Source organism: Anas acuta, chromosome 13 (assembly GCF_963932015.1).
Source record: "Anas acuta chromosome 13, bAnaAcu1.1, whole genome shotgun sequence".
Taxonomy (NCBI): Eukaryota; Metazoa; Chordata; class Aves; order Anseriformes; family Anatidae; genus Anas; species Anas acuta.
Genome location: NC_088991.1, coordinates 1488076 through 1501449, shown reverse-complemented (window position 1 = coordinate 1501449; position 13374 = coordinate 1488076). Strand labels below are relative to the sequence as shown.

The following is a 13374-nucleotide window of genomic DNA, read 5'->3' as shown; positions in this document are numbered from 1 at the left end:
GAGAGACCAAGAGTACAAAGACCAGCTCCCACTCTGGTAAAACAATCTAACTCCGACTTAGTGCAATAATTTCTTTCCCTGCAGCACAAAACATCTCTGAAGGAAGCACACCATCACCTCTGGTGACTGTGGGCCTCAAAGCTCTCCTGTATTCAAGCTCCAGACTTATTTGGTCTCCCTCACCCTATTTCTGTGCCACATCTCCAAATGCCCAAAGCAGAACACGCTGGGCAACGTGAAAGATTTGGAACAGAGACAATAAAGCCAGCTTCAAGTGAAGTTATTCACTTTATAACTCACAAAACTTGCTGGATCTGAGCCTTTTACTCCACAGATTGTGTTGGGTTGATTGGTGAGAGGACGAGAGACATACACTCTCAGTATCAGCCCTGACAATCTTAGAAAAATGGCTGAAGTAGCAATCACCTCCATCAAAGCAAATATTTCTTAAATTACAGGTAGGCATTATTACTAGTGGATGTAGGTGAACAACTGGATTGAAAGAAAAGGAGGGACACTGCCTACTTGGCTTGCCTCCACATACTTCCTTCGATACCTACATTCCCTTCTCATCAGGGGACTTGGACTGCTGGAAGACAGGGACTGGGCTTTCACTATCTTACTACTTATGGTAGCTCTGCAGGACATGTAAAAACACATATACATACATGTATGTATATAGACATAGTTACATGTGCATATACAGGTATCTATTAAGTATAAATATATTCTTCATGCATACATTTTGTCCACTATGTCTCCTCAGCAGATGAAAATATCAGATATAGTCACCAATGTATCTCAACCCACTGCAGATTCTCACCAGCCTGGCAAAGCTGCGCTAAAAATTTACAGCAGAGTCCTTCAGCAATGCAGATACAGGACCTCTGCCATAAATAACTCATCACCAGACTCCATCATGCTGAAACCATATTTAATCAGCAGATATAATCGAAGGCTACTTGTACATACAGACTAAAATGTGAAGCAACCAGAGGAACTGGGTGCTTGAGGAAATGACAGGAGAACCTCAGAACTAGCCAGCCCTGGTTGCACCCAAGAACACTGACACCGGGCTGAACTGTTACCTTCTTGCCAGCCATCTACTTGCAGACATTTCTTACTTCTTGCAGTTTGTCATTAGAAAAAAAAAACCCTGTCTGTGAATAGCAAAAAGTCAGATAAAAATCATGAGCAACAGTCTGTCAGGTCTCCTCTTCACCTTGGATCACACAAAGTGTACAATGCTCCATTTCTCAACAGTCAAGAAAAAGGATGCAATTGCTGAAAGCTGATTAAAATGTACACAGAATTTTTACTCAGTAGTAATGCATTATTTATGGAAGATAATTGAAATAAATTGCTGTTCTACAGGTGACCAATAGAAGAAGAGCACTTGGGACTTTAAGGAAGAAACTGCAGCATGACTTCATCACATGGTATCTTGCTTCTATGACTAACATTTCAAGTTCAGTGATAGAATAATTTGATAAGAATATAAATTAGCTGTGATGAAACCATCCTGCTTTCTGTTTGATATTCTAAAAATCACATTATACACCTACAAGTTTGATTCATGAGCTTTCGCAGATTCTTTTCCACCGAGGTCCTAATCCTTTTTCTCAGTTTCTGTTAAAGGGAGGGTACTTAACCTCTCCTCCATCCCTGTGAAAATATTATTTCATCTTCTACTTGAAGATCCTTTTTTAAAAAGGTTTTCAGCTTGTTTTTTTTCTTCGAAGTGTGGATACTGGTGACAGCTTTTTCCTGCATATGCTATTACCACTGGAATTATTTTGTACAGGTTTCTGGTTACCAAAGACTAACTTCAATTATTCGAGGGGGCCTCATTTCAGAAAAGGTTTGAAAAGGACTCCATAGAGGCTCTGGCCATGACCTGCCTTGGTCTGTCCTTCAGAAGCACATACATCCTCTTAGGATAGTTGCTCCTTGCTACTCACTTGCCACCCACTACCCTTTCAATTAAGCTTGGCAAAGCACCCGAAGAGAAGCCCTGGTTCCACTGAAGTCAGTGGCAAAGCAGCTGCTGATTTTGCTGGGGCCACAACTTCCACTCTTGTTAGTTTCTCTGGTACTCCAGCAAGGGCAGAGAAGAAAGGACAAGAAATTAAGCAGTGGAGTAAGAAGAACCAGAGGATAGGACAACTTTATACTGGAAAAAAATAACAGCTTTTCTGGACTACTTCATACATAAAGAATTAGAAAAAATAACAATAAAGCTCTGGAAGTCTCCTGTGAGCAAGGCCACAAATAAAGGACTAATAAATCATTGTTTTTGCTTTGTGTACTTTCTGTTCGGCAATTTCAAGCATACATAAAAAACATGCTTCTGCAAAGCACTGAGACACACAGCGCAAGGATTCTGAATATTTGAGATGCATTAATTACGCTTAACTAGAAGAGCATGGCAAAAAGCCTCACCCAGGTAGAGGACTAAAAGCAAATGAAGAGCAGTAGTTTTGCAATGCTTTGCTACAGTGAAAACCAAACTGCTGCTTTTAGATGGCATGTAGCTTTCTAACACAATGACAATACTAAGTACCTGGTGCTAAAACAAGACAAGAAGAAAGCATTTTCTGCTTTCCACTTTTTCAAGAATGCAGTTTAAACTGTCACGTTTGTAGAGAAATGCCTAAAAAGAAAGTGTGTGGTCCTCCAGCCTGTAATACTAATGAATTAATTGGCTCTCTGTAATCCTGCAGTTGCTATCATGCTCTCACCCTGGCTTGAAAGTACTTCAGCCTAGAATCATTTGGGTTTTCTACCGGCAGCTCACTCCCCCTTCTTCTACCCACTCATCAGATCATGTTTCTGTCTTCACATTTTCCTTTCCTGTCTCCAAATGCATCCATGGAAAGTCCTGTTCAGGTCGCTTGCTCCAATGAGCAGCCCCTCATCACTGCTCTCAAGTGAGGTCACCATGTCTGGGCAGCTTTTTGTTCTGCTCAAAAGGTTTCCACATTGCCACTGAAGCATATTGTGCCCACGCAGACGCAGGTGGGTAATGCCTGCAGCTCTTGTGACTGCGGGAGCAATGTCAGTGTTTGCTTTATTGAGAAACAAACTACATTTTAAAGTGATTCTGTTCATCTTAACTCCCATTTTGCAGAATTCTGTTCCTCACTTCACTATTTCATGGAGGTCTTTGACAGAACTATTTACTGCTCTCCTCTGCACCAGTCATTCAAGGCAGGCTGCCCAGTACATGGCATTCTTGCCATGTGTGGGTCCCTGTCCAGTCACTCCCCTTTAAACGCTACTCTAGAAATGTGCCTTTTAATTTGACCTGTGTAAGCAAATTGCCCACATAAGAAATGCTGTCACATTTTTTACGAGGGAGCAAAACATTTTGCAGTGTCACTGGTTTATGTGAAGCAACACCATATAGATGGTTCCCTCACATGGCGAACTGCTGAACAAAGGTTGATGAAGTGCAAATGTCAAGAAAAAGTCTTCGAACCAGACCTTTCATTTTGGAACACAGCAATGACAGTTATTAACATTATAAATCAGGCTGGAGCTATTGCTTTGGCACAGACTCATGCCTAGTGGGACTGACATCAGCTTGAGAACAAGGCCGTGGTTACAGGCTAAGAGTAAGCTCTTGGGATTCATTTTCTGTTCCCTTACAAATGTTTAGTCTCTCCATTTGCAGGGAATATGCTCAAGATTGGTTTAAACTATTCCCAAACACTAACTGCACAGACATAAATGACTTGAGGTTCACAGTGGTGGAAATTCAGCCCACATATTTCTCAGGGGAGGAAAGATAGGGGACGAAATTGCAAGATGGTCAAAATAGCTCCTAATTCCCTCCTCAGTTCTCACCACAGCAATGGAGGCAGAAGAGAAACAAAGTTTATTGCTTAAGCTGAGCTGAAGTGTTTTTTCCTTTCACACAAAGCCTCCCACAATGGCAATATAACTTCTATGATCACTGGATCTAATGAAGTCCGTTTTCCTAAGGACTTCTATCTCATGGCTGACTGACTTGGGAGTTTAATAAGATCCAAGCACCAAATGAAGCTTCTCCTCTGAATGGGACATTTACTAGATCCCGAGTGGAATCTCTGGAGTTTAATAAAAAAAAGCTCATGCTGCAATATTTCCTTTTGAAAGGGCAGTTTAGGTCTTTCTCCTGCAACTGGATTAATATTTTTATGGAACTTGTAGGAATTTAATTGCTGTGAAAGCTGGTATTCCTCTACAGATTTGTTGGAAATCAGCCAAAGATTTTGATTTAGTGGTAGGAGAAGAATACTGACAGATGGACAGACAGACGTTCCCACACAAGCAATGCATTCTCATTTGCTATCAATAACTAGGCTAAAAATTGTTATACACCCTAGGGATGCAGCAAGCACTATGAGAGTGGGCACATCTGTGGAAAAGAGCAACCCCTTTGACTTTGATCTAGACCAGAACTGAATCCAGATTCATCAGGCAGAGAAACAGACTGAGGATCCTCTCTTCTTCTTTCACTCTGCACTCCAGTCTTCTCCCTTAGTACTGTCATGGCTCATGCCCAGGAGACCCCAACAGAGGTCCTGCTGGGGGGTGACCATCCCCAGCCTGCCCATAGCTGGTGCACATTCAGAGACCAGCCAGCGGGGCAGCAATGTGAGAAGTCAGTACGAGTATTTCAGACCAAAACTTATGTCTGTGATTTAGAGTACCTCTAATAGTCTTTCTATCCAAAGGAAATTGGGAAGTTAGGTGCTGTAGCAGGTAATTTTGTTCTCTTTGGTTGGGCTTCTAAAGGAAATTTTTGGTAGAACATAAAGCTATGAGATGAGTCAATCCATGGAACCTCCAGATAGATGCAAATATATAAGGTTCAACACAGGTTTATTGTTCACTTAACTATTCACTTAACCTACAACAAAACAGCTTTCATAGAACTTAATTCAAAGAACTTTGGTAGAATGGGAGCCAGTCCTAGAAGAAGCCAAGGACCAAGCTGCAGAGGTACTCATCTGTCCAGCATTCAGATTCTGGCTATAAATTAGTGAGGTGAATATTTAAATTCACAAATCAAATGAATACCAACATCCTCTTTTGATATTCTTGAAAAACGTTTTGCCTTTAAAGTTTAGCTCTTGCTCATGTGATGGTATTCAGGGTTTTGTGGACAGCATTTATGCCTAATATGAACAGCTCTACCACAAAGGAAGCTACTGGATAGCTGATAGCAACGTAAGTGACTGCTGAAATCCTGGGACCTATGGTGAGTGCTGAGGATATCTACATGCATACAGGAATACAGGCATATTCACAGATCTGGTTCTGAAAAGCCATTTTCTTTCAAGTTTCTCCTTATTAACTAATTGAAGAACACTAAAATAATTGGACTTGCATGGCGCTGAGAAGAAAAGTCATCCAAGTTTTGTACATGCAGAAACAGCACTCAGAACACTAGCACATACTATATAAATGTCCTTTTCCTTCTAAATTCAGATTAACACCCTCACAGTGAAGTATGAGATCAAAGTAATTAGTCAGAGTTTGGTGCTTTATTTGACACAACACATCTTTTCAACCCCAGCTGTCCTTACCCTCACCCCTCTCCTTTATGAATGCAGAATACTATGCTTAAGAATGAGAAGGCAGTGAATAACAAACACAGAATGATTAATAAGAAGTGTTTCTGTCAAAACTGATATTGGAATAAATGATTAAACCCATCATAATCAGCTCATATATTAAACTGAATGCCTTGAATTGAAAGCTTGTCATTTATAGTAGTTTTCGCAACGGGCAGTTATTCTATATGTTTACTTCAAGAGTACATTTTTGTATTTCAGTAAATCAAGAAATATTGATTTTGAGCAAGTCATTGATTTTATTGTCAGAGCGAATTTAGCTTTGAGAATTGATTTTATTAATCTATTTCATAAGTCCCTCTCAACACACAATTTGTGAGCAACCCACATTCTCTTGATGTAAATGCGACTTGTAATTTAGCCAAAAAACAATTTAAGTGGAGATGGCCAAATTCATTTTTCATTTATGTTTATGCCATGCTGGAAAAAAACTCAGCAGTCTTGCAAGGATATACAATTGTTTCTAAGTGAAAATATCATTCCCTTATTTTCAATGATATAATTTCAGATTAACAAGCCTGACTTCAATTGGATGTGGTTATTTCATAGAGCTTTAAGGTTATCAGCAACAATTTTGAAAAACAAACAGTATCAAGTATACCTACTTTTCAGAACATGCACTCTGGACATTTGTTTAGCATCTGTGTTTTACTGGGTATGTGTGAATAGTCAAAATTCTATATTTTCTGAAAAATGTCAATACAAAGAATCACTAAAGAACCCACAAAAGACCCTATCCCAGCTGAATGCCGATGTCCTAAGAGCAAAATGAAGAAGAATTTGTTTTATGACAAGCTTTTTCTTACCTATGATTTTGCAAAAGTTCTTTCTCCATGGCACTGGAACTATGTTGTAGAGTAAGGTAAACTAAATCTTTTTCTGGCAAGTAGCCAGCCCACCATAAAACAGGATTTTAGGGGACAGAGAGATTTAAAACTTTGATGTGTTTGATTTCAGCCCCAAAAGTTTACCTTTTAAATTACATTTTCATTTTAAAAATAAAACCATTTTATTTCCACATTTGCCAGACCCCCTGTTGTAAGTTATTTGCTAAAGGGTGTTTGCATTTTTTAAAAGGAATTGAAAAGCATCAAAATGAAGTGTCACATTTCAGATTTAGTGAGACATTTTGTCACTGAGCAAAATGAGGAAAATGAGCAACATTTTCACATAAATAGAGTCACACTTTATATGACCAGGAAAAAAAGTACATGTACAGCCCTAGATACAGATCACAAGGAGAAGGCAGGAAGCAGGCATTGCACCTGGCACTACTTCTTGCACCTCAGAGATCTCTAATCTGGTTACTGATGCCCCTGGCAGATGTTATGTGTATCCAAGAAGTGAATAAATATGCTTCAGGCAGCTCTAAGTTCCATGAAGCATCACTCCCGCCAGCAGGTCTGTAACAACGGAGCTGAGAGTCACAATGCCTGCAGCTGAGGAGCACGGGTTGCTTCACTGGGTTCCTGCTTATCATCTGCAGGAATGACTATCCTGCAAGAAGAGGTGCCAGAGCAGAAGCCAAGGTGCCCAGAAGTGATATGACTTTAAGACAATTAGTAGGCTAGTGTAAGATCGGGTTTAGCACAGCTAAGCCACTTGACCCTGTTCTGCTTTACATGGAAAAATTATATATCTACTGGACCAGAGAGAATAAGGATGCCTGTCTATCAGTTCCCCTCCCTGCATTTCCAAATACTTAGTGACATGTGAAGTGGAACAAGGACATGATTTTCAATTTTGACTCTAGCAATACAATCCCCAAGTGCTGCTGTGATGGTAGCATTATATTCCATTGTTTGTCCCTGTGAAATTTGATAAAAACTATCCAAAACATTGACCCTGTATTTCACATGTATGTGATTACAAGATCACAGTAAGCTGCTATTATTCAAACACTACTCAGAAACCAGGAACAATATCTTGCAATTGCTATGCAGCATATTTTAAGTGATTTTGCAATTGTGAAGGATTGAAGAAAGGGCAGGGAGAAAATACAATGTAAAATAACTGGATCCTGGTTATTAGCTTACACAGTCCATAATATACCTTTTGTATGCTACATGAATGCTTAAAGTTTTCTTCAAGTACAGCCTTTCCCTCATTTTGAGTCTGATTGTTATTGGCAAAGGCCAATCCCTTCCTTGTGCTATCTACAGGATAGGACTACTCAGGAGTACCATTTGCGTTTCTTCATGCTTATCTATATATCTTTTTTAGTATAAACTAGAGAGGCGGTAAGTGTGTTGTAGTCCAATTTCTTTTACACTGCTTTTGAAATAAGAACTGAAAAGCACTTTGAGAAATGTATTGGAATGCAGTAGCTTCACTACAGCACTGCTATTTTGTAATTACTTACTGTAATGCTCTTCCATGATTTAGAATAGACTTACATGTCAACAGAATATATATTTTTTCCATTTAGTAGTTGAAGCAAATAAGTCTGAATGCTGGACTAAAGGAAAGCACTCTAAACTTCTCATAAACTCCTTGGAAGCTGTATCTCAAAGTAGCAAGCAACTTTCTGAAGCAGTATATATTCATTATATAAGCACCTCTACAAATCCACATGCAACCTCCTGGATACAATCAACTGTGTAGTTTTGAATTTATATAATACACCTTATAATAGTAGTGTGAAAGGAAGATCCACTCCATACTGCACAGTTCAGAATAACCTGATTCATCTGGCATATTCTGATATATAACTGTTGTATGAGAAATCAATCCATCTGTCTCCACAATGCAGAAAAGTGACAACACTTGAAAACCAGGTGTCTACCTGAGTGATGTCCATTCCAGAGTCACAGCTCAATGGCTGGGTTGATGTGAGGCCATTCGAACCTATTATTGTTGTGATCACACCATTCTCATCAATTTTCCGAATCATGGTACCATCAACGAAATAAATAAATCCATGCTTATCTACAGTGATACCTGGATGAAAGAAAGAAAAAAAACCAACGTGTTAACATTGACATTTGCTGGATTAAAAAAAATGTTTCTTCTCCTCTTAAGGTTCTGAAAATACGATGATTAAAAAAGTATGAGTCAATTTTTTTCTATCTATTACTTATTTGAGGCTTATACAAATTGTATATGGGAAGATCCTATCTTTCCAAAGATCAGACTGTCTTTGACTCACATAGAAAGAGGGAAGATACAAGCAAGAAACAGAACAAAGCAGCAGATGCTTTTCTTGTAATGTATATACATAAAATTATGCTCTTCAACAACTTCATGGCCATCATCACAGAGTGGGAAAAGATTAGCTTTTCTAAAAGCTTATCTTCCACTTCATTTTTCTTCATTTTAACTTTCTTCATTCTCAAGCAGAAGCAATTTTTTTGTATTACTGTATTGTGTGACTTACTGGAAATGTACTGAAAAAGTAGGAAGCACACACAGAAAGCGAGAACGACTTCTGCAGTCTGGAGGTTATACATACCAGTGGTACAAAACAAGGTCTGCTTACTAGGCTGAAGGAGTACCTGTGCTGCAGAATGAATTGCATTGCAGTGTTGCCCAAGACACAGTCACATACTGGAAACAGTCTCATGGCAACACCAGGCTTCAGCAGGAGCTAGTGCTGCTCTGCCACTGCTGGGTCTGCAATAGCTTTACCACCACTGTATGGCAAAGGAGAGATGGCCCCTGAAACAAACATGAGGACTCTGCAAAGGAAAGTTATTGGTCTTCTGTATTTCAGTGGGGAAACTAAGGCACAGAGTGCTTGCTGTCTCCCACTGGCAGTGCATGGTATCTGCTGTGTCACAACCTGTGCCTGACCCTGGTCTGTCCTAGTCTACCACTTTCTCCCCAGTTCTTCCTGCATTCAATATTTGTCAGACTTTTCTATATTGCATGAAATATAAGATCTTTTTTCCATGAAACGTTGAAAATAGCTAGAAAAGCACTTGTATTCATATTAGGTTTGTGAAATCTTTTCTACTGAACCCGTCCAATTTCTTGCTTTAAACTACTTCATAATTTCCCATTTAAAGTTGCATAACTTTGCAATTATAGCAGCTGCTGTGCACAGCCAAGCTATTTTAATAATGAATTTATGTTCTGCTACACAGAAATGAAAGGCAAAGGACTTGAACAGATGGTTTGGATGGTGGCTTATATGGTTCTTGATTTTTGTCCCTTGCATTTACCACAACTGAAGGCTGCATGTTCTCTGAATTTACAAAACACTTGTCTGCACGCTAGTTTAGGATATCACACAGCAATTCCATATGACATTATATAAGAAAAGGTAAATAAAATAAATAAATAAATAAATAAGAATTCCCCCACCTCCCAAACCCAATTCCTTATATTTAATTTAATTTCTTTAAATACATAGGACCAGCTGTACCTCAGGATGAGGGGGAATAAGCAGTGCAGGACCAGGGAATAAGCAGTGCAGGACCAGGTAGGACCAGGTAGCCCTGATGGGCAACACATATCTCCTTGGGGCTGAGAGGGGGACAGTGTCTCCAGACCCTTGTGTACATCTATACGCAGCAGCTGGAAATGTGTTTGAATCTATAGACTGTCTCTTAGAGTGTTACTACCCAGTAGCAGGGTCACAAAATAAATTGCCCATGACCACTTTTCTAACAGAGAGAGGGAATAATGTCAACACCAGTTTCTACAGAAAGGCCAGTAGGATAGCGAGGGCTTGCCTCTCCCCCATGACAGAGGGTTTCCCTCCCTTTCTCTGGACGAGGAGGGTGAAGGTCTTGTGGGAACAGGTCTCAGGCGCTCCCCACCACAGCACCCCGCTCAGGCGCTGCTGTGCTTGGTGTGATGTTGAGGCAGCGTGCAAAGGCCTCCTCATGAAAATATCCAAAGGTCACAGCTGTTAAGTTTTTAGTGCCTAGCACTCCTACTAGGTCCAGTTTTCAGGCTATCAGCATAGTGCTGGTAGTTGAAACTAATTGTTTGAAATTGGTGATACAGTGTATTCATCTGGCTGCAAACTGCTGTGAGGAGACAGATATTCACTGCCCTATCTCTTTCTCCTTGGACAAAAAACACCTGCGGACTGTTGAAGTACCACAGGATACAGGGTAAGGCTACATTGGTCTGTTATGTTAAACTGCTGATCAGTGAAACATCAAATTCTTCAGGAACAGAGATCACCTGGGGGACTGAAATCACCTGGGGCCATTCAGTTGGAAGGTTATAAAAAGGAGGAAGCAAGTACTCCTGCTTTAGGGGCTGGCCTCCTGTGAGCTTCTGAAGCATGTCTGTCTGGTTGTGGTGCCCTCAGAGGATTTTTGCTCTTTCATCGGGAAGCTAGGGTGTGTTTAGGAACTTCTGGGTGACTGGCAAACTTGTCTGCCATCTGCTTCTAATAAGTTAAATCATAGCCCAAAAGGCTGAAGGTGAGTTGATAGAAAGGGTGTGTCTGAAAACCAAAGGGGTTTATTCTGGTGTGTGGGATGAACCGTGTGTCCCAGTTGCTGAGAAGGGCTGCACCCCATCTGTCTTTCCCTCATGCTTAAAAGACCCAGGTATACAAAAGGCCAGGCTGTGAGGTGCAAGTGACCTAGGGTCAAGGTCACTTGGTGACCTAGGGTGAGGTGCAAGGGGCCTAGGAGCCAGGTCAGACACAAAGCCTAGATATGCAAAACAAACTGTAAAATCTCTTGATAGAAGTGAGCTCCTAAAATTCCAACTGAAGCAAGAATAAATCCCATTTGGTTATTAATAACTGTGTAAATAAGGAATTGATTTTACAAATTTTTTTTCCAAAATGTTATTCTAAGGCAATGCACTAGATGGTAACCAACAGAATAAACCATGCTGAAGTGACTGTACCTTCAGAGCTGGTCTGTAGAGGTTTTCCTGACAGTAATTCCTGAAGGCTCAAACTATGACTTGCAGTTTAGTTTGTACATGTGTACATTTTCTCTCTAAAAAATGAGAAGGGTTATGTTGACACCCCCACAGCAGTGTGGGGTCACAGAACAAGCAGAGCCAGGGCTCTTGGGCACCTTCTGTGGGGACACTCCTTGCCATCCTGCCTGGACTCTGCACTGCTCTCAGCAGCTCTAAATGGTGAGGTTAAAGCATGTTTATGGATGAAATAAAACACAGAAGGTGCTAGTAAGCCATGCTAGGACTTTTTGGATGTGAGGAGGTTGGTGACAAAAATCTCTTCAGATCCACCTTCTTAACTCTTAATGCTTTCCTGGTAGTCTCCTCAAGACTCCTTCTGAGGGAAGAAAGAAGTCATGCTGGATTACTGTGATGTGGATGGTGCAAGGAGCAAGGAACACATGTGAATGGAGCTATGATTGTTGGGGGTGTCCTTAACCTTAGTGATAATGCATTGTGGAGCTATATCAGATGGGGCGTATCAGACATAGCAATACTAGATGGGATTTGATTTGCTTCCCATTGTAGCTCTCAAGCTCAAGTGAGAGAGCTGATGTGTGTGGGACCTACAGCACAGGTGTTGTCTTGGGGCCTTCCACTGCAAGGGGAGGGAGCTGCATGGGCAGCAAGGAGCTATGCTTCTCACCTGGGTGGCACAGCCAGATCCATGCCACAGATAACACAAGGCACGTGCATCTTGTTGTATGCAACTTCCCTGTGAGCAGATGGCTATATTGGCTTCAAACCAGCCATTATATAATGTCAAAAATTAAGCAGCACTGAAAGATGCTTGATTGTGCTGCTGAATGGACTTCAAATACTGACTGTATAAGAAAACCAAAGATCTAGCAATAAGAGTATGTATTTGCCTCTCCAGCCATGGTAGAAAGCAATCTATCTGCAGGAGAAGTATATATGCCTGTGGGGCATAAACAACCCCAGGTCTTAAGTGTTTGAACTAAAGGCAATAAATATCTGGTACTTCCTAATTAGCTAAGTTTCTTCAAGTACCAGAGTCTATATGTTGAACAATGAACTAATGTTTTCTCCTGTATACTAAAATAATTTTACCCATTTGAAAAAAAAATTATTTATGTATTTAAGTCCTGTTGACAAATGCCAAATATGTCATCTGTTAGAAAACAAAATACAAATTCATGGTTAAACTGTCCCAGTTTATTACTGTTGGGTACATTAATGTTCCTGTCACATCTTGCATGATGCCTCTCATAATCTGTACTCCAAGAGTTTATTTTAATCCTTTTCTGATGTACAATGTAATACAGAATTGAATCACATGCAGCACTTCATTGTGTTTAATCACTGAGGAACTTGGAGAGGAATCATGCACATGCCAAGTGTAATGAATAGCTCTGGGTGCAAATTTCAACACTGCTCACTCACTGAGTGGAAATGATCCTTTTTTAGTTATTGCTTTTGTTTGCACTGAGAATCAAATGTAGTTTGTATTAGGTTCTCAGTCTGGGTCCAGTTTTCTAAGGAACTGTAGCAGCAAACTGTACACAGAGACAGTGGCAGGTAGACATGTGGCCTATTGCCCAAATGACAATTAGCTTGCTTGGATGTAAGATTTTTCCTTAAACACTGACACCTGAGTCATGGCAAAATTATCAGGTGCAAATATTTAGTCTTGCTCTTTGATTCAGAGCTGAGCACAACCTGTTTTTCAGTAATGTGCTTGTACTGAAGTACAAATTTTAGTCATGTTTAGTCACTGGGACTGTCTTACATAGGACCATAATTTGTCCCGGAATGTAAAACAGTAGCTCTTATGATTGTTATTAAATCATAGCTCATTGTAGATTTGTAATTAAATTAGAAAATATGGATTAAAATTAATAAAGCAAGTTCC

The 13374-nt window shown here is 40.2% G+C and overlaps 1 protein-coding gene across 5 annotated transcripts in view; it reads right to left on the bottom strand.

Moving 5' to 3' along the window:
* Positions 1-13374, bottom strand: part of TENM1 (teneurin transmembrane protein 1) — a 918746-nt gene that overhangs the window by 37992 nt on the left and 867380 nt on the right. For all 5 annotated transcript variants that reach the window (XM_068696724.1, XM_068696723.1, XM_068696726.1 and 2 more), the window contains one exon: positions 8410-8564. In XM_068696724.1, coding sequence (XP_068552825.1) covers positions 8410-8564 — 155 coding nt within the window. The remainder of the gene's footprint in view (positions 1-8409; positions 8565-13374) is intronic.